Raw genomic sequence first — 25,498 nt, 5'->3', positions numbered from 1 at the left:
TTTCTCAAATTTTCTCTTACAGTATAGCTGAAATACAGAAAGATGTGGAATACAGGTTGCCATTCACCGTAAACAACCTGACAATTAACATTAATATGTGAGTAGAATTGTATCCTATATTTTTATGTAATAGTGCGTTTAAAAGTCTTTTCATTATTTTGTTTCTTAGTTATTAGACGTAAATTGCTTAAAGTAAACTTGCTTAAACCTTTCCCTTTCTAGTAACTGTAACTTCTAAAAAAGTTAATGCAATTTCGTGAAACAAAAATTTTTTAAAGACATCATTATAATGATATTGCTGTAAGAAAAAACTATACAAGAAGAAAGAAATGCAATGAAAAGATGTAATGATCTTTAGTACTATAATTATTTTTATTGATTTGCACTAAAGTTTTACCTGGAGGTAGGCTGAAAGAAAGAATGATAAGGACAATCAAAGGGATTGTGTATCGAAAACCATTAGAGATCTATTCAGCTTTATATCAAAAACAAGTTAAAATAGTCTAGTTTTCAGCAACAGATACACTACATCAGCCAGAAAAGTTCAAGGCTCAATTTGACCTGCTGATTAAAGAAAAAAAATCAAGTTAAAAATTTTCTTCGTGAGAGAAAAGATTGGACAGGATGATTGCTGAATTCCCCATTTAACCATAAGTGCAGTTATTAGTCTTCAGCATGAAAGTATTAAGTTACTGCTTTCTCAGATTGCAGTAGGGGGCTGGGTGCTGGAGCAGGTGTTTGTGGGTAAGAAGCACTTAACTGGAAGACAAGAAGCATGGCTTATTCATCTTCATATTCTCACCGTCTAGCACAATGCCAGCACAGAAAAGGCCTTGTGAAATCCTAGTTGAATAAGTGAATGAAAGTGTGAACGTATAACAGTCCCAAGCATGATGCTGGCTTATCTTGATATAGAGGAGCTTTTTGAATCCTCACAACAGTCCTGCAAATTGGGCAAATTACAGACACATAGGTAGTGAACAGCATAGTCAGGATTACAAACCCAGATCGGTTGTGCTTCAAAGACCATTCATTGCCTTTTTTACCAAACTACTTTAACGTCTTTATATAAATGAAGTAGTTTTGTCCCCCATATGCTTTAGTAGGAAAAGCCAAAAAGGACCCAGTTTTCTTTTTGACAGTGCTATAAAATAAATAGTTATCTGAGCCAGCAGGCGAACAGAGAGACCGTTTAAAGGGACATATTCTTCTTTGAGAGGTTTGGAAATCAGTATCCATATCCAGTAAAATCCCATTTTTTAAGACTTCGATCTCTGATTTTAAATTTGTGGTAGTTCAGAAAGGTTCAGATTTTCACCTTTTTTTTTTTTTTTTTTTGTATTGAGAGTTTACTGTTCTTTACTTGAAACCATGTGATTGACCTCAGACTTGGGAGAGATGTGTTAATGGGGACAATTAGAAGAGAACTTTATAGAACCAAGGCATGATGATAGCTACAGTGTTTTAATTGTAGTACTTTGGCTTTTATCTATTCACTCTTTAAAAATTCAGTAGATGGTGAAATAATTCTTGGCAGTATTTCAAAAGTAGGAAAACCACGAGGAAATTATATGGACAGAAACTGTGGTCCAGCTGATAGCCAGACTGAGTTACTGTGGTTCACCTCGTACAAATAGCCTGATCTGACTTTTATCTGAGATTTTACGTAGCTTGGTTTATTGTGTTTGAAAGCAATTAATTGACTTGGTGTAAAGAATATTCTATAACTCAGGGTATCCATATTCCACATTAAGAAGGTTTTACTATATTGAATTACTTTATGATATTGTTGCCAAAGTAGATCCTTTTGTATATTTTCAATCAACAACCATAAGAGAGCACTTACTACTGTGAATAATTAATCCAAATTAAAGTATGAAAATTTAATTTGCTTTTAACTTTGTTTTAGCATTAATGACTATATAACATAACCCTTGTCTTTTTGTTTTTCATCTGTTCTACATTGAACAGATTGCTCCCTCCACAGTTTCCTCAGGAAAAACCAGTGATCAGTGTTTATCCACCAATACGACATCACTTAATGGATAAACAAGGAGTCTATGTTACCTCTCCATTAGTAAACAACGTATGTATACAGTATAATTTATTTCAGAGTAGTATAACAGGTGTATTACTTTTCTGCTGTATATTCAGAAATCTAAAATGCATTTAAAATCTCATTTGGAATCAGTACAATTCCGAGAAAAAAAAAGTCACTATATCTAATAGATAATATTGATTTGAAAGTTATTTGTTTTTCTGTGATGAGGACCTGTTGATCTTAGAACTTTGGTTCATAGTAGATCTTCCATAGTTGTCAGGAGGGGATAAAATTCAAATATGCCTCCAAGTTCTTAGGATACATAAATAATTGATTAATGTGAGGAACTGTAACTTATATGTACTCTCAGAATTTATCATTGAACCTTAAAATTATTTTTAAAAGTGTGGAAATATTTTAGCTCCATTATTGGTTAAATAGATTTTTAACCTGATTTATGGTATCGAGTGTATAGGAAAATATTAGAAGTTGTAGATTGCTCATATGGTCATTTGACACAATATCCTTTGTTTTTCATTTACTTCCTGACTTGCAGAAGGGGATTTAAGATTAAGTTTTAGGATGACATTATCCTAATAAGACTTATTCTGAAAGTGATTTTAATCTTCCTGTATACTGTTACTTTCAGTTTACAATGCATTCAGATCTTGGAAAAATTATTCAGAGTCTATTGGATGAGTTTTGGAAGAATCCTCCAGTTTTAGCTCCTTCTTCAACGGCATTTTCATAGTAAGTATATTTGTAACAAAAAACCTATATGTATATATTTATTTTTACTTATTTTTATCGGAGTGCACATAATACAGTTTAAAATTTCAAATGATGTTAAAAGGCAGTTCTCTTTTTTTCCACATTCCCACCTTCACACAGACAAATTTATACTTTTGAGAGGCAGCTGCGTTTTCTTCTTTTAGCTGCTTCTCTAATATTTACCTTCATCTTTCTGAATAATGTAAATATAATATAAACATACATCTCTTAATTCTCTCATTTTAGGTGTATCAGCCTTCTGTTATGATTGATGAGACTTTATCTTTCACAAACGTTCCTTTCCTTCCAGTCTCTCAGTGATTGAGGTCATGATTTTTACTTAAATTGCATGTTTGATATTTTCATTAATTTGATTCTGGAAATATTCCCTGTTGCTAAGTCATGTACTTGGTCATGATTACATTTCTTTTATGATACAACTTTTTGCTTTTTTTTTGGAGATGATAATTCTGTGTTTCCATTGGTTATTTTATCTTTCTAATTTTCCACATCTTTCAGCAGCTCTGAAAAATACCTTTCAAATCGTTTTTACACATCATCAAACCTTGACAACATGTATTTTCCTTGTGAATCTGCAGTTTGATTAGAGACTACTAGAGACAGCTCGTCTTTGTTTCATCTTTTGCATTAACTGTTGTGGTTGCAAATCCAGGGATTGAAATACTCTGAAGGCTCACTTAATTTTCACATCTGGCAGTTAAAGTCAGTCACAAAGTCCCATCCAGGTTCAAAGGGGAGGGGACTAGACTCCCATCTCTTGATAGAGTGGCAAAGGTCAAGAAATCTATCTGTAGATGTTTTGAAAATACAAAATGCCACAGTTCTTCTGGCAACAAGAATTTACTTCTCTCCTATATGCAAAAATGTATGCAGTCCCTTACAACCAGTGGGACATAAAGCCTGGTATTGTAAAAATCTGTGCTCTGTTCTGGGAGAACCCAGAGGTCCTTAGGAAGCTGAGTTCCGGCCTTTAAAGAGGCAACACTCCAAACATCCTGAACAGAAACAGCACAGATTCAGCAATTTGAAAAATGCCTGGGGCACACAGAAGGTAGAGTGATTTACTCATCACAGAGTTTGTCCAGAGAAACAGGGATCTCAGGACCCCTCATCCCCGCCCCACTTAGGAAAAAAGGAGCTAGCACATGTCTTTTCTCTGCCCGTCCCCTCAGCTTAAACACAGCTGTGGGAACCAGTGTGGCACCAACACTTGCTATGTAACTTGCTTATGCCAGGGCCTGCCGCCCCATGCTTCATTGGATATGCCCTCACCAGTCACACTTGCTTCAGTCCCCAGCACTGTGAGTTCCCTCCCCCAGAAGACCTGCACAGCCCTTGCCAGCACCCCAATACACAAAAGCCTAAGGCATTTGCTGCAAAAGCCTAAAGCAAAACATGTTAAAAGTGCCTGCCCTGCCCAAGCACTCTATGCAAGTCCACTTAGGCCAGCTCAGTCCCCACAGCAGAGGCTCCAGGTCTTATTTAGCAGGCAGACCAGTGCACTTCACTCCCCTGGGACCAAACACTACCCACAGCAGACCAAGAAAGCCACTGCAGAAAACTGGACTGAAGGGAAAAGTGGCAGGAACACAACGGGGCACACACAACACACAGAGGCACGCCCCGCCCTCCCTCCCCCCCTCCCCCCCTCCCCCGCCCGAGTGCCAGGTCCTGAGGAACAGGAGGCACTGCACTGCAAGACACTGCAGGATCTCGTGGATGTAGCTGGCCTTCCTAGCACACGGAGAGTTAGACAAAATGAGGAGACAGAGAAATATGTCCCAAATGAAAGAACAAGACCAAACCACAGCAGGAAACCTAAGTAAAACAGATATGAGTAGTAGGCATGTTAGAGAATTTGAAGTATTGATCGTGAAGATACTTGCTGGCCTTGAGAAGAGTGGAGGACATCAGACCCTTAACAAAGAGATAAAAAAGAACCACTGAGAGATGAACACAATAAGTGAAATTAAAAATGGACTTATTGGAATATATAACACGATAGATGAAGCAGAAGAACAAATTAATGATCTAGAAGAAAGAGTAACGGAAAGTAACCAAGCTGAACAAATGAAAGAAAAAAAATTGATGCAAATTGGGACTACTCTTAGGGAACTCAATGACTGTCAAGTATAAGAATATTCACGTTGTAGAGATTCCAGAAGAAAAGGGGGGGGGGGGGAGGGAGACAAAATTTATTTGAAGAAATAATAGCTGAAAACTTCCCTAATCTGCAGAAGGAAACAGACTTCCAGACCCAGGAAGCATAGAGATCCCCTCTAAAAATCAACTCAAGGAGATCCATACCAAGACATAGTAATTAAAATGGCAGAAAGTAGTGAGAAAGAGATAATAATGTTAAAAGCAGCAAAAGAAAAGAAGACAGTTGCATACTAAGGAAAACCCATAAGGGTATCAGTGGATTTTTCAGCAGAAACCTTGTAGGCCAGAGGGAGCGGCATGATATATTCAAAGTGCTGAAAGGGAAAAATCTGCAGCCATGAATACTTTATCCAGCAAGTCTGTCATTCAGTATAGTAGGAGAAATAGTTTCTCAAACAAACAAGAACGAAAGTAATTCATGACTATTCAACCAGCCCTACAAAAAATATTAAAAGGAACCCTCTGAGTGGAAAAGAAAGACTACAAATACGAAAAATAAGTATATTTGTAAAAATCAGTCAAGGGATCACAAAAGGATGTAAAATATGATACCATATACCTAAAACGTGGGGAAGAGGAGTAAGTGGGTTCAAACATCAGCAACCATCAACTTAATACAGACTCCTATATCCAGAAGATGTCCTTTAAACCTATGCTTTGTATAACCACAAATTAAGAACCAGTAATAGATGGGGTGCCTGGATGGCTCAGTCTGTTAAGCTTCCAACTCTTGATTTTGGCTCAGGTCATGATCTGTTGGTAGGTGGGATTGAGCCTTGTATTGGGCCTCAAGCTGACAGCATGGAGCATGCTTGGGATTCTCTCTCTCTCTATCCCTCAACCCTATCTCAAAATAAATATTAAAAAGAAAGTAGTGAGCAAAGAATAAGGAGAAAGGAATCCAAGCATATCACAAAAAAAAAAAAAAAAAAAAAAAAAACCAGCAAACCAGGAAACAGCAAGACAAGAAAGGATCAGAGAAAAACAATAGACACTACTACAAAACAAGTAACAGAATAGCAATAAATACATATACAATTGACACTTACTTTGAATGTAAATGGACTAATTACCCCAAGAAACATAGGCTGACAGAATGGATAAAAACACAAGACTCATGTATCTGCTGCCTCTAAGAGTCTCATTTCAGCCCTAAAGACACCAACAAGGGTGTCTCGGTGGCTCAGTCGGTTAAGCGTCTGACCTCAGCTCAGGTCATGATCTCACGGTCCGTGAGTTCAAGCCCCGCATCAGGCTCTGTGCTGACAGCTCAGAGCCTGGAGCCTGCTTTGGATTCTGTGTCTCCCTCTCTCTGACCCTCCCCCATTCATACTCTGTCTCTCTCTGTCTCAAAAATAAACATTAAAAAAGTAATTTAAAGACACCAACAGATTGAAAGTGAGGGGTTGGAGAAACATTTATCTTGCAAATGGAGGTCAAAAGAAAGCTGGAGTAGCAATACTTATATTGGACAAAATAGACATTAAAACAAAGACTGTAACAAGAGATAAAGAAGGTCCTATATCATAATAAAGGGGACTTCCCAACAAGAGGATATAACAGTTATAAATGTTTATGGACCCAACATGAAGCACCCAAATCATAACAGTTAACAACAAACAAAAAGGAACTAAATGATACTAGTACAGTAATAGTGGGGGACTTAACACCCCACTAAAATCAATGGACATATCATCCATAGAAAATCAAACTGTGGCTTTGAATGACACACCATGCCAGATGAATTTAACAGATAGATACATTGCATCCTAAAGCAGGAAAATACATATTATTTTCAAGTACAATGAAACATTCTCTAGACTAGAACACATATTGGACCACAAAACAAGTCTCAACAAATTTGAAAAGATTGAACTGATAACATGCCTCTTTTCAGACCACAATGCTGTGAAACTAGAAGTCAACCACAAAAAAAAGGTCTGGAAAAAGTACAAATACATGGAAGTTAAATAACATGCTACTAAACAATGAATGGGTCAAATAAGAAATCAAAGAAGAAATTAAAAATTACATAGAAACAAATGAAAATGAAAACATAATGATGCAAAGTCTTCGGGATGCAGCAAAAGTGGTTCTAAGAGCGAAGATTATAGCAGTACAGATTGCCACAAGAAGGAAGAAAAATCTCAAACAACTTAACATTATATTTAATGAAGCTAAAAAAAAAAAAAAAAGAATTAAGTAAACCCAAAACCAGAAGAAAGAAGTAAATAATAAAGATTAGCACAGAAGTGAATAATACAGAAACTAAAACAAACAAAAAAACAGTAGAAAAGATCAATGAAACCAGGACCAAGAGCTGGGTCTTTGGAAAAAATCAATAAAATTGATAAACCTCTTGCCAGACTCATCAAAAAAAAGAGAAAGAACCCAAATAAACAAAATAACAAATGAGTGAAATACAAACAATTGTAAGAGAATATTATGAAAAATTATTTGCCAACAAATTGGGACAACCTAGAAGAAATGGATGAATTCCTAGAAACATATAACCTACAAAAACTGAAACAGGAAGAGACAGACAATTTGAACAGATGAATTACTAGCAAGGAAATTGAATCAGTAATCAAAAAACTCAACATAACAAAAATCTAGGACCAGTTGACTTCACAGGCAAATTCTACAAAACATTTAAAGAAGAGTTAATAACTATTCTTCTCAAACTATTCCACAAAATACATGAGGAAGGAAAACTTCCAAATTTATTCTCTGAGGCAGCATTAGGCTGATCAGAAAACCAGAAAAAAGACACCACAAAAAAGTGAACTGACCTCTGAAGAACATAGATGCAAAAATCCTTTATAAAATGCTACTAGCTAACCAAATCCAACAATACATTAAAAAATCATTCACCACGATCAAGTGGCATTATTCCTGGGATGGAAGGGTGGTTCAATATTTAAAACTCCACCAATATGGTACATCATATCACTGAGAGGAAGGATAAAAAATGATATGATCATTTCAGTAAGTGTAGAAAAATAATTTGACAAAGCACAACATCCATACATGATAAAAAAAAATTCTAAACAAAGTAGATTTAGAGAGAACATACCACGAAATATAAAGGCCATATATGAAAAGCCCACAACTAATAGCATACTCGGTAGTGAAAAACTGAGAGCTTTTCCCTTAAAATGAGGAACAAAACAAGGATGTCCTGTCGCTAATTTTATTTAATAAACATAGTATTGGAAACGCTAGCCACAGCAATCAGACAAGAAAAATAAATAATATGCATTTAAATTGTTAGGTATTTTGTAAATGTCACTACAATATGCCTTGTTGATGGTCAATTCTTGTTGAATCTAATGGGAGTTCTCTGTTCTTGGAATTTGAGGTCTGTGCCCTTTATTAGATTAGGAAAGTTTTCCACTCTAGTTTGCTCACATATATCTTCTGCCCCTTTTTCTCTCTCTCTTCATCTTCTGGGACTCCTATCATATAAACGTTATTCCTTTTTAATAAGTCGTCAAGTTCTCTAAGTTTTATGTTACAATATTTTGCCCATTTTCCCTCTTTTTTGCCTCATTGTTTTCTGTAATTTTATCTTCTATATCACTGATTCACTGCTCTGCTTCGTATATCACAGCATCCATTCAATATTTCACTTCGGTTTTAGCATTTTTAATTTTCCCTGACTAGAGTTTTGTTCTTTTATTTTTTTCAGAAAGGGATTCTCTGGTGTCTTCTATACTTTTGTCAACCCCAGCTAGTGTTCTCATAATCATGGTTTAAAATTCTAGTTCAGACATCTTACTTACATCTGTGTTGATTAAATCCCTGGCCATCATTTCTTCCTGTTCTTTATTTTGGGGTGAATTCCTCTGTCTTGTCATTTTAGGAGAAGAAAAACAATAAAATAAAAAGTAAAAATTAAAAAAATATTAACAAAACAAAATCAAATAAAGGAAGCCAATGCCAGGTACGTTTCATTCTGTTTTTTGAAAGAAGCTTGATAGAAAAGAGAAAAAAGAGAAAGGAAAAAAAAAAGTTTAAAAAATTTTTTAAATATTAAAATGGAATAAAATAAAGTAGTATCAAAATTTTCAAGAGAAAATAGAACTCTTTTTACCCGTGAAAGAGAAAAAAAATGAAAGAAAAAAGAAAACAACAGAGGCAAAAACAGAAGCAAAGTAAAGGAACAGTAGACCAAGCAGTTTGAAGGGATTTGTGCTGCTCTTCTGGGGCATGTGCCTGGAGACTACAAATGGGTGGGGTTTGGTGTAACGGCTCCATTGTCCATTTGGTGGCACTGCTCAGCTCCTAAGTGTGTATACGTGTGCGCTAAAGGTGGAAATGGCTTCACCCAGCTCTTTGGTCTCTGGCATGGGCATTTTGTGCCCTTACAGACACACATTCAAGCACCGCTCCTTTGCCTCAGGTTTCCGTCCACTCCCTGCCTTTACCCTGTCTGTGTCCAAGCTGTCTCCTTCTAGAGTTTTATCTCACATGGGACTGCATTTCAAAACCCACACTTCAGAGACCCTCCTTACTTGGACCCATGCTGATTCTCTGGGGGAAGGGTCTCATCAAGCAATGGCCAGGTGCCATCTTGTCCCAGAAAACATTTGCCCGATCACGCAGTGGCAGAGGCTCAAGAGTTTACGGTAAATCACAACACACAGCTGGCGCCAGGTTTTGCTGCACTCTGGCATCTCTGTTCCAATATCAGTAAATGTGGCAGCACTCTGGGGTCTGCTGGGACTTTTGCCCTCGGCGAAAACGTATGGCAGTATGCAGTTCATTGTAGGTAGGGCAACTGCTTCTCCCTGTGTGGCACACGGAACCCTCAGACCCCACTGCCTGCTCCTGGGGATTGGTCCTGCTTCCTCACCAGGGCACCTCCAGGCCCTGAGCTCCGAAACTTCAGACTCTGTGCTCCACTGTTTCTAGAATCCTGGCCCTATTGTAACCCTCTCCTTTCTCCCCGTCAGTGGCTTTGAGGAACAGGTTTCTTGTGCAGTCCCCTGTGAGTGCTTTCACTCTTTATTTCTCTCTTTCTCTCCAGCTGTTTTCTTCCTTCATTTCAGCGTGCTGCACTCTTCTTTTTCTTTGTCTCTCTGTCCTCTCTGCGTGAATATGGTTCCCTACCCTGTATGGCTCCATGGTTTTTCTCTCCCCCAATTCACCTCTCTGTACCATGTACCTGCCAAGTTCTCTGGCTCACATTACACAGATTGTTGGATTAATCCTCAGATCATTTTCCTGGGTGTTCAAAATTGTTTGATGCTGATCTGTGTTTCAGGGATGAGACAAGCTCAAAGTCTCCATACAACTCTTCCATCTTAACTCTCTATCTAGATTTCACCTAATTGTTAAAAGGCCTTAGGATTTTTTTTTGAATGGTGATTTAAAATCACCTGCTGCATTAGCCCCCAACAGGAGAGTCAACTTGTCCTTTGGACCTTTGAAGCCAGGCATCAACTTCAACTTCTTTTCTCTACCTTAGAAGGTCGTAGATGGCATTTTCTTCCAACAGAAAGCTGTTTTGTCTGCATTGAAAATCCATTCTTTGGTGTAGCCACCTGTATTAGTTATTTTCCATCTTCTCAGGAACTTGCTGCAGCTTCTACATCAGCACTTGCTGCTTCACCCTGCATTTCTGTGTTACGAAGAAGGCTTCTTTCCTTAAACCTCACGATCCAAAATCTGCCGAGTTCCCACTTTTCTAATCCAGTTTCCTCACCTCTCTCAGCCTTCGTAGAACTGAAGAGCATTAGGGCCTTCCTCTGGGTTAGGCTTTGGCTTAACGGAATGTTACGGCTGGTTTGACCTTCTGTATAAACCATTAACATTTTCTCCACGTCTGCATTAAGTCTGTTTCATTTTCTTTTCATTCGTGTGTCACTGGAATAGGACTTTTAATTTCTGTCAAGAACCTTTCCTTTCCATTCACAACTTGGCTGTTTGGCCCAAGAGGCCTAGCTTTTTGCCTGTCTTGGCTTTTGATACACCTTCCTCACCAAGCTCAATCATTTCTAGGTTTTGATTTAAAGTAAAAGACCTGTGGCTCTCATTTGAACACTTAAGAGGCCATTGTAGGATTATTAATTGGCCTAATTCCAATATTACATCTCAGGGAAGAGGGACACAGATGGGGACCAGCCTGCCAGTGGCACAGAGCACACACATTTATCAGTTAAGTTCATTGTCTTATACAGGTGCACTTCATGGCACCCCAAGACAGTTACCATAGTAACATCAAAGATCACTGATCACAGATCACCATAACAAAAATAATAATGAAAAAGTTTGAAATACTGCAAGGATTATGACAATGTGATGCCAGCGTATGAAATGAGCAGATGCTGTTAGGAAAATAGTGCCACTAGACTTACTTCGATGCATGGTTGTCGTAAACACTGTTTTTTAAAAGATACAGTATCTGTGAAGCGCAATAAAATGAGTTATGTTTTATATTTGTTTTTAGCAGTTCTTCTCTGCACTGAACTATTTTCCTTTGAAATCTTTTAGAAAAGCAGTCATATTTTTCCAGATAAAATGAGAGCTACGATCCAAGCAACCTGTCTTGAATACGTTTTCTGGGTTAAACGTCCTCCATTCTTCTTATGAAGATAGTGATTAATGCTAACGGAATGCTCAAACTCAAAAAGAGCCTGTCTGTTCACTTCTTCTCTGACTGGTTGAATATTATGCTTTCTAAAACATTGTGCTTTTTCATGGAAACCACATTTATTGGGGTGGCGTCATATTTTATCAGTTTATATAATATTTTAAGTCAGTTATATGATTATAGTAACAAGATTCTATCTCTGTTGCATGGCCATTGTTATTTAGAACCATGTGGGAATAGTTTTATAGGTTTACCCCTAATGTCTAATCTAATGTTTTTTCTGTCTTTCTTTTTAGCCTATACAGTAATCCAAGTGGGATGCCTCCTTACGCATCTCAGGGTTTTCCATTTCTTCCTCCATATCCGCCACAAGAAGCTAACAGGACTATCACTTCTTTGTCTGTTGCTGACACTATTTCTTCTTCAACAACAAGTTACACAACAGCCAAACCCGCTGCTCCTTCTTTTGGCGTCCTTTCAAATCTGCCATTACCTGTTCCCACAACAGACACTTCAGCACCGGTGGGTATCTTCAGTTTTCTAGACATTTTGTATCCTTGAGATCGTCCAGTCAACAAATATTTATCATATGCCTTCTTGTGGCAGCCACTAAGTAAAGCACAAAAGATAAAAAGATTAAATCGCATTTTCAGCTCAAGTAACAAACTCAGAAGTGACCAGCAAATTATCAAATAATTGCAAATATGAAACTTCCAGTAGAGTAGAAGAGGTAGTTTGGAATTACAGTGAAGATACAGTACTCCTAGAAACTGAGGTAGAACTAGAAGCGATGCTTTTATAAGAAATGTGTTTCTACTTTTTCACCACTTTGTCCTTAGTGCCTCAAACCACCCCTGATACACAGAGTAGGTGCTCAATTAAAATGGGGCAGATAAGTGAATGTATTTGTTTATGTTTGAGGCCAGATTTTGACAGATGGTAATGAATTTGTCAGAACGAGAGGGGTTATGTAAAGTTTTCTGTGAAAAGGCACTAGTATTGACAAAGTCTTGGAGGCATAAACCAAATTGCATTCTTGTGAAACTGCATTTAATAGATCTCTCTAGCTGTCACAGAGGAAATAGACATGAAGGCACGAGAAGTGATCATGAAAGAGAAGTAGTTCTCAGACTGTGGAGGGTCTGCTCTCTACCTTGCTAAGGGCTTCAAGTGTCTCACTGGTTTAAAAAAATTGTTCTTAAATTAAGTGGTAACTGGGAGCGCCTGGGTGGCTCGGTGAGTTGAACGTCCGACTTCGGCTCAGGTCACGATCTCGCAGCTCGTGAGTTCGAGCCCCGCGTTGGGCTCTGTGCTGACAGCTTGGAGCCTGGAGCCTGCTTCGGATTCTCTCTCCCTCTCTCTCTGCCCCTAACCCACGTGCATTCTGTCTCTGTCTCTCTCAAAACTAAATAAACATTAAAAAAAAAAATTAAGTGGTACCTGTTACCATGTGGGATGTTATTGAGAGATTATGTGAATAACACATATAAAATGATTTAAAAACCTTCATTTTAACCTTCAGTGAGTCTCGCCCATAGTAATACTCAAATATTGTAGAACTTTATTCAACTGTACTAGTTGTGGTGTTTGTAAATAATTAAGAATATAGACCCAAGTGGACTTTCTTTTTCTGATACCTTTCATCATTATATTAATGAATATTAGGAACAAGTATTATGAATATCATGAAAATTATTATAATTAGTATTAACAAAATTACAAGAGAACTTTCCAAGGATCCTCAATTTTAAAAAGTTGTTTTAATTTAAACAACAGATTGCCTATTATCTCCCCTACTGTCTTGTGGAACTTAGTTATGCAACTATTTAGACTTTTGCCAATTTACTAAATTTTGTTTATATTCAGTGTCTTTCAGATGAGACAAATGTATTCTTATGTAGCAGTGAAATCCACAGATAATTCTCTGCACTTGTTACAGATACAGTTAAAAGTTTTATTTAGCAGTCATATACTTGCCCAGGAAAGAGCTACTCACATGATCCCACGAAAGAAAAAAAAAATTAACCCTATATATACAAGGTATGCTGAAAAATAAGAAAATAAAGAAAGAAGGGGAGGGCACGTGGGTGACTCAGTCGGTTAAAGGTCCAGCTTTGGCTCAGGTCATGATCTCCCAGTTCATGAATTCAAGCTCTGCATCAGGCTCTGTGCTGACAGAGCAGAGCCTGCTTAGGATTCTCTCTCGCGCCCTCTCTCTCTCTGCCTCTTGCTCCCCTCTGCCCACATTCTTTCTCTCTCTCAAAATAAATAAACTTTAAAAAAAAAAAAAAAAGGAGGGGGAAAAATAAGGACAATGTAAAGTGCAAAGATGAGAAGATGAAGGTGATAATTGTAATATGTGATCCATTAAAAATTACATTTATAAGTAAATAGGAGCAGTCAAAAAAGATGGCTAAAGTTTAATACCATTTCAAACTCTCTTTAGATAAGCCAAAATGGTTTTGGTTACAAGATGCCGGACGTCCCTGATGCATTTCCAGAACTCTCAGAACTAAGGTAAAAATCTTGGGAGAGTGACGTTAGTATTCATTGTCTATTTGACCAGATCATCACGGTCATTATCCATGTTAAAGAAAAAGGGTTTTTTGGGTTGTTTTTATCTTCACTATTTCTGTATTGTGGTTGTCTTAGTGGGACAGTTTTATAAATCACTTTTATGTCTTGTAGTTTGAACTTATTGACTATGTACCCAGGGATTTTTCTAGATACTGGGAATGATATAATAGTTTCCAGGATAACAATGTCCTTTCTCTTTTGTGGCTTACGTTATTGTGAAAATTATTTCTCAGTACATTATCTCCAGCGATTTCAAATATTTCTTGGCCTATTTTAGACCTTCTCATTGTTCCTTTTGTAGGTAGAACTTTGTACATAGAGAAACATATTAATGTTCTCATAAAGTAATAGCACAGTGTTTTTACAAGCCAAATTGTATTCAAATTGATGGGAAATAAATTTGTAGTTTCAAGTTTAAGGTCCTATTTTTCATGGAACACTGCTTCTCTCAGACACTTCATGAAAAATTGTTTTGTGGCCACTCAAATTTGGGAAACGTTACATCCTTTATACCGCATTGAAGATTTATAATATGCATAAGACTGTTATTACTAATGCTTCTGAATATAATTAAAAATCTGTTTTTGTAGTTCTTTTTGTCTTTGGGATATCTCCTACCAGGGATGTACAGCCAGATACCCATGAGAAATCCTACAGTTAAAAAAAAAAAAAATGTTTACCATAATTGACTCAGTGTTTCAGTCATTTTTAGGAAGTAGTGATTTATTATTTTCTGCTGATAATAGTGAAGATTTATATTATATTACATACATGTTAAGGTTTTCTAAGCACTGTAATGTTTGCAGCAACCCCATAAAGTAGGTACTGTTATTCTTCCCATGTTATAAAGGATTCTTTTTTTTCTTCTTTTAAAAAAAATTATTATGAAAATGTCACAAATACAAAAAGGTGAACCTCTTTGCTTGTCTTGCATCGTATACCCTTGTAGCCCTTTTTGGGAAGTGTGGGTATGGGTCAGAATTATTTTAAACCAGATCCCAAACATAGCATTTTTACTCAATTCTTTACTAAATTTCTCTACCAGGTAAGGACTTTGTGTTTACCATAACCCCAATAGCATCATACTTAACAAAATTAATGATAATTCTTTAATAGTATCTCATTACCCCAGGATCTTAATAATTAAATCTCTTCATTGGTAGTTTAGGTGAATCAGGATCAAAACAAGGTTTACCTATTATATTTGATTACCATATTTATTATGTTTCTTTTAGTTGTGAACCATTTCCCCCCATTTTTATCAGTATATATGTAAGTGTGTGTATATATATATATATGTATATATGTATACATACATATATATATATACACATATATACACACACACACATACACACACACATATACACATGTAAATACATATATGTGGTAATATAAGTTATATACATGTCATGTTATTATATATTTGTTGAAGAAATTGGTTATTTGGCTTATAGAATTTCCTATATCCTGTTTTTGCCTAATTGCATCGTTGTAGTACCAGTGAAGATGTTCTTCTATTTCCCTATTTCCCTATTTGGTAGCTAGATATAGAGTTTTAATTAGACATAGGTTCAGTTTTATCAAATTATTGAGCTGTACACCTTAACCACATACAATGTTATATGCCACTTATACCTCAGTGGTGAAAAAAAAAAAGATTTAGGTTCAGTTCTTTTGGCAAGAATACTTATATCATAATTAGTACATACTTCCTTTTATATCATTTATATAAGGCAACGATGATGTCTGGTTGCCCTATTTTTAGTGACATTAAGACTGAGACAGGTTGAAACATCTAAATTATTGGCTCTCCGTTATTTTGTTAAAGGTTGCAAATGTGATTTTCTACTTCCAGAAAAGGCCAGAATTCTGGAAGATGAACTTTCTTTAAAAACTTTTTTTTTTTTTAATGTTTATTTATTTTTGAGACAGAGAGAGAGCGTGAGCAGGGTAGGGGCAGAGAGAGAGGGAGACACAGAATCCGAAACAGGCTCTAGGCTCTGAGCTGTCAGCACAGAGCCCGACGCAGGACTCGAACCCATGAACCACAAGATCAAGACCTGAGCTAAAGTCGGACACTTAACCGACTGAGCCACCTAGGAGCCCCAGGAAGATGAACTTTCTTAATCAACTATTTAGTTGTATTTAAATACACTTCATATAGGAACAGAAAGACAAATGCTTATTTGGTTTTTTATCAATTTTCAGAATATTGAGTTGATGCACACACAAGCTGCCAACTTTCTGATACGCAAAGGTTTTGGTTTGTTTCTGTAGTTGTTTCTGTTCTTTCAGAAAGTAGTTCTTTCTACTAAGAATTTAAAGTAGAATCTACTTTCTACTAAGAATTCGTAGATTTTTTTAAAACTGTATTTGATATGTTTCAGTCTATTGCAGTCATTATTCTTTTTGATACTTAAACATTCTGTCTTTAGTCACTAGCAAATTCTTGACATTGGCTTCTGTGTCCTTTCTGACAAAACAAAGATGCCATGGGATCATCATGAAATTTATTTTCTCAGGCCTAAAGTCCTTTCTCTGAAAGGCACTTGTTCTTTTTCAAAACTACAGTATCAATATTATTACTGTGATTCTTGAATTCAGGATAAGAGTTTGTTTTTTATACTTTTGTGTTTTTGTATTTCTTTTGTGGCTGAAATGTACAGCCTAATACTATTTTTTAAAGTCTCTGAATAATACTTCTCTGGATGGTATGTAACTTAGAAAAAAGCCAGTTTCATTTATTTCTATTTACTCTGAATTTTATAGACTTCTTTTAATTTATTTTTTTAAATTATATAATGCTTTAATAAAAGCCAGTTTCATTTATTTCTATTTACTCTGAATTTTATAGACTTCTTTTAATTTATTTTTTTAAATTATATAATGCTTTAATATGGATCAAAACTAATCAAAACTAATCAAGGTTTAAACTAATCCTTGTAGTCAAACTAATAAAGTTTTAGTCAAAACTAATAAAGGTTTAGCTTCCATTCCTATCCACCCATCCAGTTCCCGCTTTCACCCTATGGATATTGACTTTTGGTTAGTCCACCATGATTGCTTTTCTTTAAATATTTTATGAATCTGTACACACACATATGCAAATACCCATCTTTTATTATGATAACCCCACACCTTTTAGCTAAACAGGTACAGACAAGTTAACTTGTTGTGACTATTCATGAACCCTACTCTCCTGTCATGATTGGATGCTACACTTGGACTAATTTGTGTTCCATTGTGGTTGGTTGATACTTTATTTGCTTTTAAGGTCATAATTTGCATTCTTACACACATATATAAAAACTGATAGTTCAGAAATTATTTAGAGCCCTGTCAACTGAATAAAATGGAAAAATTGTGAATATATGTCATCACGGAGAAAACAAGATGACTGACACTCATGAACTTTTCTGTTGTGTTGCCAGTGTATCACAGCTTACAGATATGAATGAACAAGAGGAGATATTACTGGAACAATTTGTGACTTTGCCTCAACTAAAACAGATCATTACCGACAAGGATGACTTAGTAAAAAGTATTGAAGAGCTAGCAAGTATGTCTTTCCTTACTTCTTAAATTGTCTGAGAAGAATATGATCTTTAACCTAGAAATAAACCAGAAATTTATCTTACAGGAAAAAATCTTCTTTTGGAGCCCAGCTTGGAAGCCAAAAGGCAAATTGTTTTAGATAAGGTGAGTTAGTTACCATTTTAAAGAAATTCATACAACTTAAAAATATAATCAAATAACATTTTTTTAAAATCTTTTAGTATGAGTTGCTTACACAACTGAAATCTACTTTTGAAAAGAAGATGCAAAGGCAGCATGAACTTAGTGAGGTAAGATGTTTAGCTCTTTTCCTTTACCATAAGATTTTATTTTTACATTTAATGAATTTATTTAAGGGAGAGAGTGCAAGACTGGGGAGAGGCTGAGGGGGGGGGAGGGGGGGAGAGAGGGAGGGAGGGCAGGAGGGAGGGGGAGAGAGAGAGAGAGAGAGAGAAAGAAAGAGAATATCTTAAGTTCCATGCTCAGCAAAGAGCCCAATATGGGGCTTGATCCCATGATCCTGGGATCATGACCTGAGCCTAAATCAAGATTCAGACGCTAAACTAACTGAGCCACCCAGGAACCCCATAGGAATTTTTAATCTCAATATGCATGAGCCACATTCTTACTTTCATTATCAGAAAGCATTTATTAGGTGACTTTCTTTATAAGGTTTGATACCTTTAAGTGAGATGAATAGCTCTCAGTTATGGGGCATTATAAATGATTTGTTCTGATGCAAGAGCATATTTGGTTCCAAAGCAGAAAAATACAAAAAGCCCCATAAATAACTTTTCTGGGAATGTTATTATAATGCCAGTTTACCTTCTATAATAAAATCTAACAACAAAAAACTTGAACTTTAGTCTCACTTTTAAGCTTATGTACAGATACCTTAAATGAAAACTTAGCAAACAGGAAGACATGAAATTATAAAGTTTAACTCACCACAAATAGTAGACTCTTTGCTAGAAATCCAATTAAATAAAAAATAAAAATCACTTTATAAAATTACTTGAAGCATTTATAAAATTCAACTTACACTGCACTATGTTCTTTTCATATATTGCCCATTGTTCCCTCAAAATCCTAGGAGGTAGGCGTTGGTACTACTTTTTCATAGTACAGATAAGCATTCTGAGGCACAGGGATATTAAATAACTTCCCTGATGTCATATAAATAGAAAGTGTCAGAGTCAGGAATCAAATGTAAACTGTCCTCCCTCTTAACCAGAAAATCTGAGAGAATCCAATGAAATACTCTTGGATGCACATTAGAGTTTAGTAGATACTGAATAAGCTTTTCACAATATTCCTATGATTCTTTATAAATTTTTAGTAAACTAAGAATAGAAATTAATTCCTTAACTTGATAAAGAATATTAGAAACCAACAGCAAAAATCTGAATTGCTAAACATTTTCAAGATCCCCTTAACATTAGGAATAAGACAGTGATGCCCCAATATAACTCCTGTTTAGCAATGCTGGAAAGGTTCAGGCCACTGCAACAAGACAAGAAAAAAGAGGTACAGTATAAAAGAAAAAATAAAATAGTTGTTTACCAAAAACAAGCAAAAATCAAATAAGCAAAAATCCTAGCATATTGAGAAAGTTTCCCCCGAAATTCCAGCAGCTACTAATGCAAAGTGAGGTAGAGAAAAAAACTCATTTACAATAGCAACAGAACTGTAAAATACCTAGAACTGAACCCAGTGAAGGAAGTTAGGAAACTTTACTGAATGACAAAAAAGAACACTTGAGTAAATGGAGCAACCTAGAATATTGATGGGGTGAATCCACTATTATAAAGATTTCATTCTTCTCAAAATAACTTAAAAATTTACTTTAAAAAAAATTTTATTATAGAGAGAGTGCGTGAGCAGGGGAGAGGGGCAGAGGGAAAGAAATCTTAAGTAGGCTCCATGCTCAGCATGGACTGAGCCAACCAGGCACCCCAAAAAATTTAATTTACTTCTTTTTCAAGTTTTATTTTATGTATTTATTTTGAGAGAGGGAGCACGAGTGGGGAAGAGGCAGAGACAGGGAGACAGAGAATCCCAAGTAGGCTCCGCATTCTCAGTGCAGAGCCTGATGTCAGGCTCGAACTCACAACCCACAACATCAAGACCTGAGCCAAAATCCAAGAGTCACATGTTTAGCCGACTGAGCCACCAGGTGCCTCTAATGTACTTCTAGTCAAATCCCGAGTTGTTTTTTTTTTGTTTGTTTGTTTGTTTGTTTTTTCAGTTTGCTTATTCTAAAGTTCATCTGAAAAACTAAATGGTTAAAAGTGGTCAGGAAGAGCTTGAACAAAAAGAATCAATGGGGGAAGAAACCACCCCCCGCTTTCCAGGTGTTAGAATAACACTATAAAACCTCATAATTTAAAAGATTATTTTTGTAGGAAGAGAAAAATAGTTTTATGGAGCGGACTGTGCAATTCAGAAATAGATTTGTGTATATGAGTAATGGGTTAGAAAAAATTGAGAGTTTAATAAATTATTTAATTGGCAGTCCATTTAGAAAGAAGATCCCTGTATCACACCATACACACTTAAAATATTCCAGAATTATGAAAGGTAATTATGAGATTATGGTGGGAAAATGCTTTCCAAGTATCATACAAGAGGCAGAAGCATAAAAAAAATTAATTTTGTTTATCTGTCTATAAGTTTAAAACATGCATATACTGAAGATTATAATATCAAAATTAAAAGAAAAGGAAACAAATATTTGTAGCATATGTAGCACGTACGAATGCCAGTGGCCCATAAAGAGTCCTGACAAATAGGCAAAGGAAAGAAAAAGAAACTCAAAAAGAAATATGAATGTCCAATAAGCCTACGGGTATACTCTGTCTTCTGTGCCACTTATAATTGCTTGAAATGATTGTTGAAACACTTAAAAAATACAACTTTGATTCCTACGCTTGTGTCTCGATGTGCTCACTCAGAGTCTTTGGGGACGATGAGTCAGTCTTCTCACTCTAAAGCGTACAAATCATTTCATTAGACCGTTGTTGCAATCAGCGCAGAAACATGCCGTATTGTATTCCCCCATATACCCAGTACCGGGTCCAGTGCTTGGCACATAGTAGATACTCGATAAATATTCAATGAATAAATAAATGGAAACGTTTGAAAAGACATTCAGCCTGTCAGTGATAAAAATAATCAAATTTTACATCATCCATGTGAGCCAGACTTGCAAAGATAGATGACCAGTGTTGGCAAGGGTGATAAGAAAACGGTTCATTCGTGTACGTGATGTATCACAGTGGGTTGCCACCTTATACCCACTAGCATGACTGTTATTAAAAATAGTCTTCTTTCTGGCAATTAGGTCTTCAGTCCACTTTAAGTTAATTTTTTTTGAGTTAACTTTTATATGTGACGTAAAATAAGGGTCCACCTTCATCTGGCATGTGAAGATCCAGTTGTCCCTGCACTATTTGTCCAAAACTGTCTTTGCCCCCACTGAATGGTCTTGGCACACTTTTTGAAAACATTTGACCATGTATGTGAGGGTGTATCTTGGGGCTTGATCTTTCATTTGTCTACATGTCTCTTAGGTCAGTACAGCGCTGTTTTGATTGCTGTCACTTTGTAATAAGTTTTGAAGTCAGCAAATATGCATCTTTATTCTTCCTTTTCAAGATTGTTTTGGCTATTTGGGGTCACTTGAGATTCTGATGAATTTTAGCATGGGTTTTTCTTTTTCTGCCAAAATGCCATGGAGATTTTGATAGGAATCACATTGACTGTGTAGAACACTTTGGGTAGTATTGTCATCTTAACAGTATTAAGTCTTCCAGTCCATGCACCCGAGATGTCTTTCTGCTTATTCATGACTTCTTCAGTTTTTTCAGCAGTGTTTGTGCAGGTCTTGTGCCTTTTCGGTTGAATTTATTCCCATCGCTTTCGCCATATTCATTAGAAGTGTGTCCCTGTGTGCCGCCCACCCTCAAGTGAAGGTGATTTACACAAGGGCAGCAACACCAGGAGCTGGGGATAATTAGGTGTCCTCTTAGAGGGTGCCTACCGCAATGACCTAATTCCTAAATCCCCAGAAGACATTGATTGGCCCAGTTTCCCTCATTTACTGGTTTGCAGCTTTGGATTGGGTTTTTTTGTGGTAGGTATCTACCCTTATCTCCAAAAGCTGAGGACTTGGGTGGTAGCAGATTTCCTCAAAAAGACTCAACATAAGGCGTACAATGAATTGCTCCTCCCTTCCCCTGTCTCATTTTTCTGAGCGGTGTAAATAAACTGAGCGCTTGATTTTCTTTTTCAGAGCTGTAGTGCGAGTGCCTTGCAGGCAAGATTGAAAGTAGCTGCTCATGAAGCTGAGGAAGAATCTGATAATATTGCTGAAGATTTCTTAGAGGGAAAAACCGAAATAGATGATTTTCTCAGTAGCTTCATGGAAAAGAGAACAGTATGTAATACTCTTCAATTGAGGACAAGGGACAGTGTAATATCCAATTACTTAACTGTATTCATGAGCAAACGTTAGCGCAGTACTGAGCTGGAGTTTTGAGTGCCATGAGAAGAGACGAAAGAACCTCTGTTCTTTAAGAATGATAGCAGCATCTTACTATGATTTTGTTCTAAAGCTACTATATCAGCTAAAGTCTAGTCAATGGTTGTAGGCTGTGCACCTTCTTATGTTCAACAAGTTGTTTCAAAAGGGAATAATGTATACTTAGTTATTTTAAAACTTGTAAATGTTATTGAGAACATTCTGGAATAGTTTCTTTTCTGTTCTGATTTTCATTACATTTAAAGAAAGATCAAGAAAGTCTATTTAACAGTATCTTGCCTTTCGATAAAGTTCTAAATATTTACCTAATTTCTCTGAAACATCACATTTTAAAAGTAACCTTTTCTTAATAAACTTTATAAAATGTGTATGATATATATGCATATCCTATTAAGGAACGTGGCCAGATTTTGTTATCCCCATTTTCCATCAGAGAAAATTGAAGTTTAGGCACATTAAAAACTATGGTTATAGCATTTGCGAGGCGTTGATTTCTAGTTTATTCTTCTTTGATATTATATAACTGTACCTTGAAGTTTTTATTAATCTTCCTGATTAACAACAGTAGGATTTTTATATTTTTAAAACACAGATATTTGAAATTACATAATCAGAGAATTGATATAAAGAGGTTTATTTTACATTCTGGAAGTTTACAGGCAAAGGTTATCTTCCAAATACAATTCAATGTTTGTGGGGTGATGATTTTTAAATTCTGAGCTACCTTAAACATTCAAAAGTAAAAAATGTCAACAAGTTAAAGGATACTTATATGAATTCTGTCCTAATGTAGGAAGCAGTAAGTAAATCATTGGAGAAGTGACTGGTACTTTAAATCTTCTAGATTTGCCACTGTAGAAGAGCCAAGGAAGAGAAACTTCAACAAGCAATAACAACGCACAGCCAATTCCATGCTCCACTATAGGTAAATTGTTTTCCAGAAAGTTTGAGTATTCTTTAAGTGAAGTATTCTTACCAGTGCCTGTTGAATTCTGTCTTAGCTTTTTTGTTACATGCAACATATAAAATGCTCTGTGTTATACATTATGTATAATTTTATATACATAAGCATTTAACCAATAGAAATCTTTTGGATATTTTGTCACTGTGCTGTTGCCTTAAATGAATTTCTTTTTTGTTTTTTTGTTTGTTTGTTTGTTTTTTAGTGTTTGACAGCTCTGTATGTAGAATTATAAATATCTATGATTAGTATCTTTCTCTTAGCTGGTATATGGAGTAAACCGTATCACTTAGTTGACATTTCGCACTAGTCTCCTTTGTCATTTCTTCCTTTTAGATGAACTTCCAGTCTGTCTCTTTTCCATCTCACACCAGGATTATTCCAGTAAATGTTTTGCCAGTCCCCTGAATTGAGGCTTTCCCCTTACTATAGAGCACTGACAGAATGATCTTCCTAAAACCAGCCAATGGTATAATTTCTCTGCTCTAGAATTTAGCAATGGCAGTATCACTATTAAATTTCTCTCTGGTTTTAAGCCCTCTATAATCTGGCATATATTCGAGAGCACCCACTTTAATTTTCCATTTTCCCCATATGTTCTCCATTTGATGTTCTTTCTCTTATTACTGTGTCTTTGTTCAGTCCCAACACTCTCTTCCTTTTCCTCTCCATCTATCTAGTTTTAGGAGTGATTTGGTTGTAAAAACTATTGCCCACCCCACCAAATTTGAGTAAAAGCTTGTGTTATTGAACAATGCAGAGATAGTTTGTAGAGCCAAGATGTAGGAAAGGACAGCTCAGATGCTGAGCTTGAAAACAGGGCAGGAGGCTGTAATAACCAAAGGCTTCTTCTCACACCCTTGCCAAGGCTGCTTGTTTCTCATTTTCGCATCTCTGTTCTTTTCTGTCTCTCACTCTCATGTGCTTCCCCCACCTTGCTCTTCAGAGAGCCTTTCTTTGTTACACTTAGACATGCTCCACCATTGCCGCCCACAGGCCTGACCATATTAGGATAGTTCAAGTAGCTCATGGCGACTAACCGGGGTTTCACTACAAATCCCCAGCAGATAGGCTGACCCGGCAGCAGCTTGGCCAGCAGATTAGCGTCATGTCTGTGGTCCTGTGCTCATTCAGGTGGGCTGAAGCAGTGCACTCTGAGAAGGGAGCATGGGAACCTCCCTGGGAGCATTTATAGCGAGGGAAATGGCAGGAATTTCTTCTCTCCACCTCAAACTCATCTGCCCCTTCTCTTCATCTAGTTGTACGTAACGTTAGTGCCAACATTGACTTGTTTTATATCTTGTTTTTTAAATCATACTGTCACTCCCTTGGGGAGGGGTTGATTTTTCATATCACAGTTTAAGAAGAGAGTGGGCACTGAGTAATTGTTTATGTGAACATGCTAGAATCCTTTCCCCACCTCTTTTCCCTCATAGTCCAGTTATCTTCTTATAGACATGTCTGAATTGGAAGAGAATATCAAGAGATGAGAATTTATCATCTTAAGTTAAATCTTAGGGTTTTCTATGTTCTTTTCTTTTCAGATTCTCCTGAAAACCTACCAAGACAGAAATGACACAAGACTAATAAGCAAATTAATATGTATGATTTGCAAATTGGTATTTCATCACAGTGACTGAATTCATAGATACCCTGTATAGATTGTATACAGAACTGAGACTGATTTTGTACAGATTAGAATGATTGCTATGGTCTTTGCTTTGAGAAATTTTTCTGCACGATTTGCACTATAAATGTTTATTTATTGTTGATAAATCCTATCATATTTAAGTTTCACTGCTGGTCCTCTGTTATTAAGTACCTATGCATGTGATTTTAGCTAGTATCAATATTTTATAAAAATTGCCTCATTTAAATTTATATTTTTAATTTGAAACTGCCTCCTTTCTTTATCAAGAATGGTTTGTTTAGATATTTTTCCTGTCAACCTTTTTGAAAAATTACTATTTTCAACTGTAGAAAGCCTTATTTTTCCTTCTTTCCAGATGATAAATTTTCAAAAAACATTTGTTTTTAAATATTCATAATTTCAGGAAACACCATGCCTACAAATGTGCCGTCTCAAAAAGGTAACTTTTAATAACACTAAATGAAAAGAATACATCAGCTGCTCATACATGATTTAATTTTTAAAATTAAAGATACATTTAAGAAGCAATACAAGTAAATATATATTTTACCTAATAGAAAAAGATTGCCTTCCACTTCATCTAGTCCAACAACCTTTCATAATAATGTTTTTAT

At 36.1% G+C, this 25,498-nt stretch overlaps 1 protein-coding gene across 1 annotated transcript in view; it reads left to right on the top strand.

Moving 5' to 3' along the window:
• Nucleotides 1-25,030, top strand: part of VPS37A (VPS37A subunit of ESCRT-I) — a 45,279-nt gene extending 20,249 nt beyond the window's left edge. Inside the window, exons 2-12 of the mRNA XM_042934392.1 lie at nucleotides 23-97; nucleotides 1,972-2,086; nucleotides 2,691-2,791; nucleotides 11,891-12,116; nucleotides 14,041-14,111; nucleotides 17,606-17,733; nucleotides 17,815-17,873; nucleotides 17,951-18,019; nucleotides 22,024-22,167; nucleotides 23,117-23,197; nucleotides 24,778-25,030. Coding sequence (XP_042790326.1) covers nucleotides 23-97; nucleotides 1,972-2,086; nucleotides 2,691-2,791; nucleotides 11,891-12,116; nucleotides 14,041-14,111; nucleotides 17,606-17,733; nucleotides 17,815-17,873; nucleotides 17,951-18,019; nucleotides 22,024-22,167; nucleotides 23,117-23,197 — 1,069 coding nt within the window. The 3' untranslated portion in view covers nucleotides 24,778-25,030. The remainder of the gene's footprint in view (nucleotides 1-22; nucleotides 98-1,971; nucleotides 2,087-2,690; nucleotides 2,792-11,890; nucleotides 12,117-14,040; nucleotides 14,112-17,605; nucleotides 17,734-17,814; nucleotides 17,874-17,950; nucleotides 18,020-22,023; nucleotides 22,168-23,116; nucleotides 23,198-24,777) is intronic.
• Nucleotides 25,031-25,498: the final 468 nt, after the last annotated feature.

The sequence above is a fragment of the Panthera leo genome, chromosome B1 (assembly GCF_018350215.1).
Source record: "Panthera leo isolate Ple1 chromosome B1, P.leo_Ple1_pat1.1, whole genome shotgun sequence".
NCBI lineage: Eukaryota > Metazoa > Chordata > Mammalia > Carnivora > Felidae > Panthera > Panthera leo.
The sequence above is the reverse complement of the archived record's forward strand: the minus strand, read 5'-3'. Positions and strand labels throughout refer to the sequence as shown.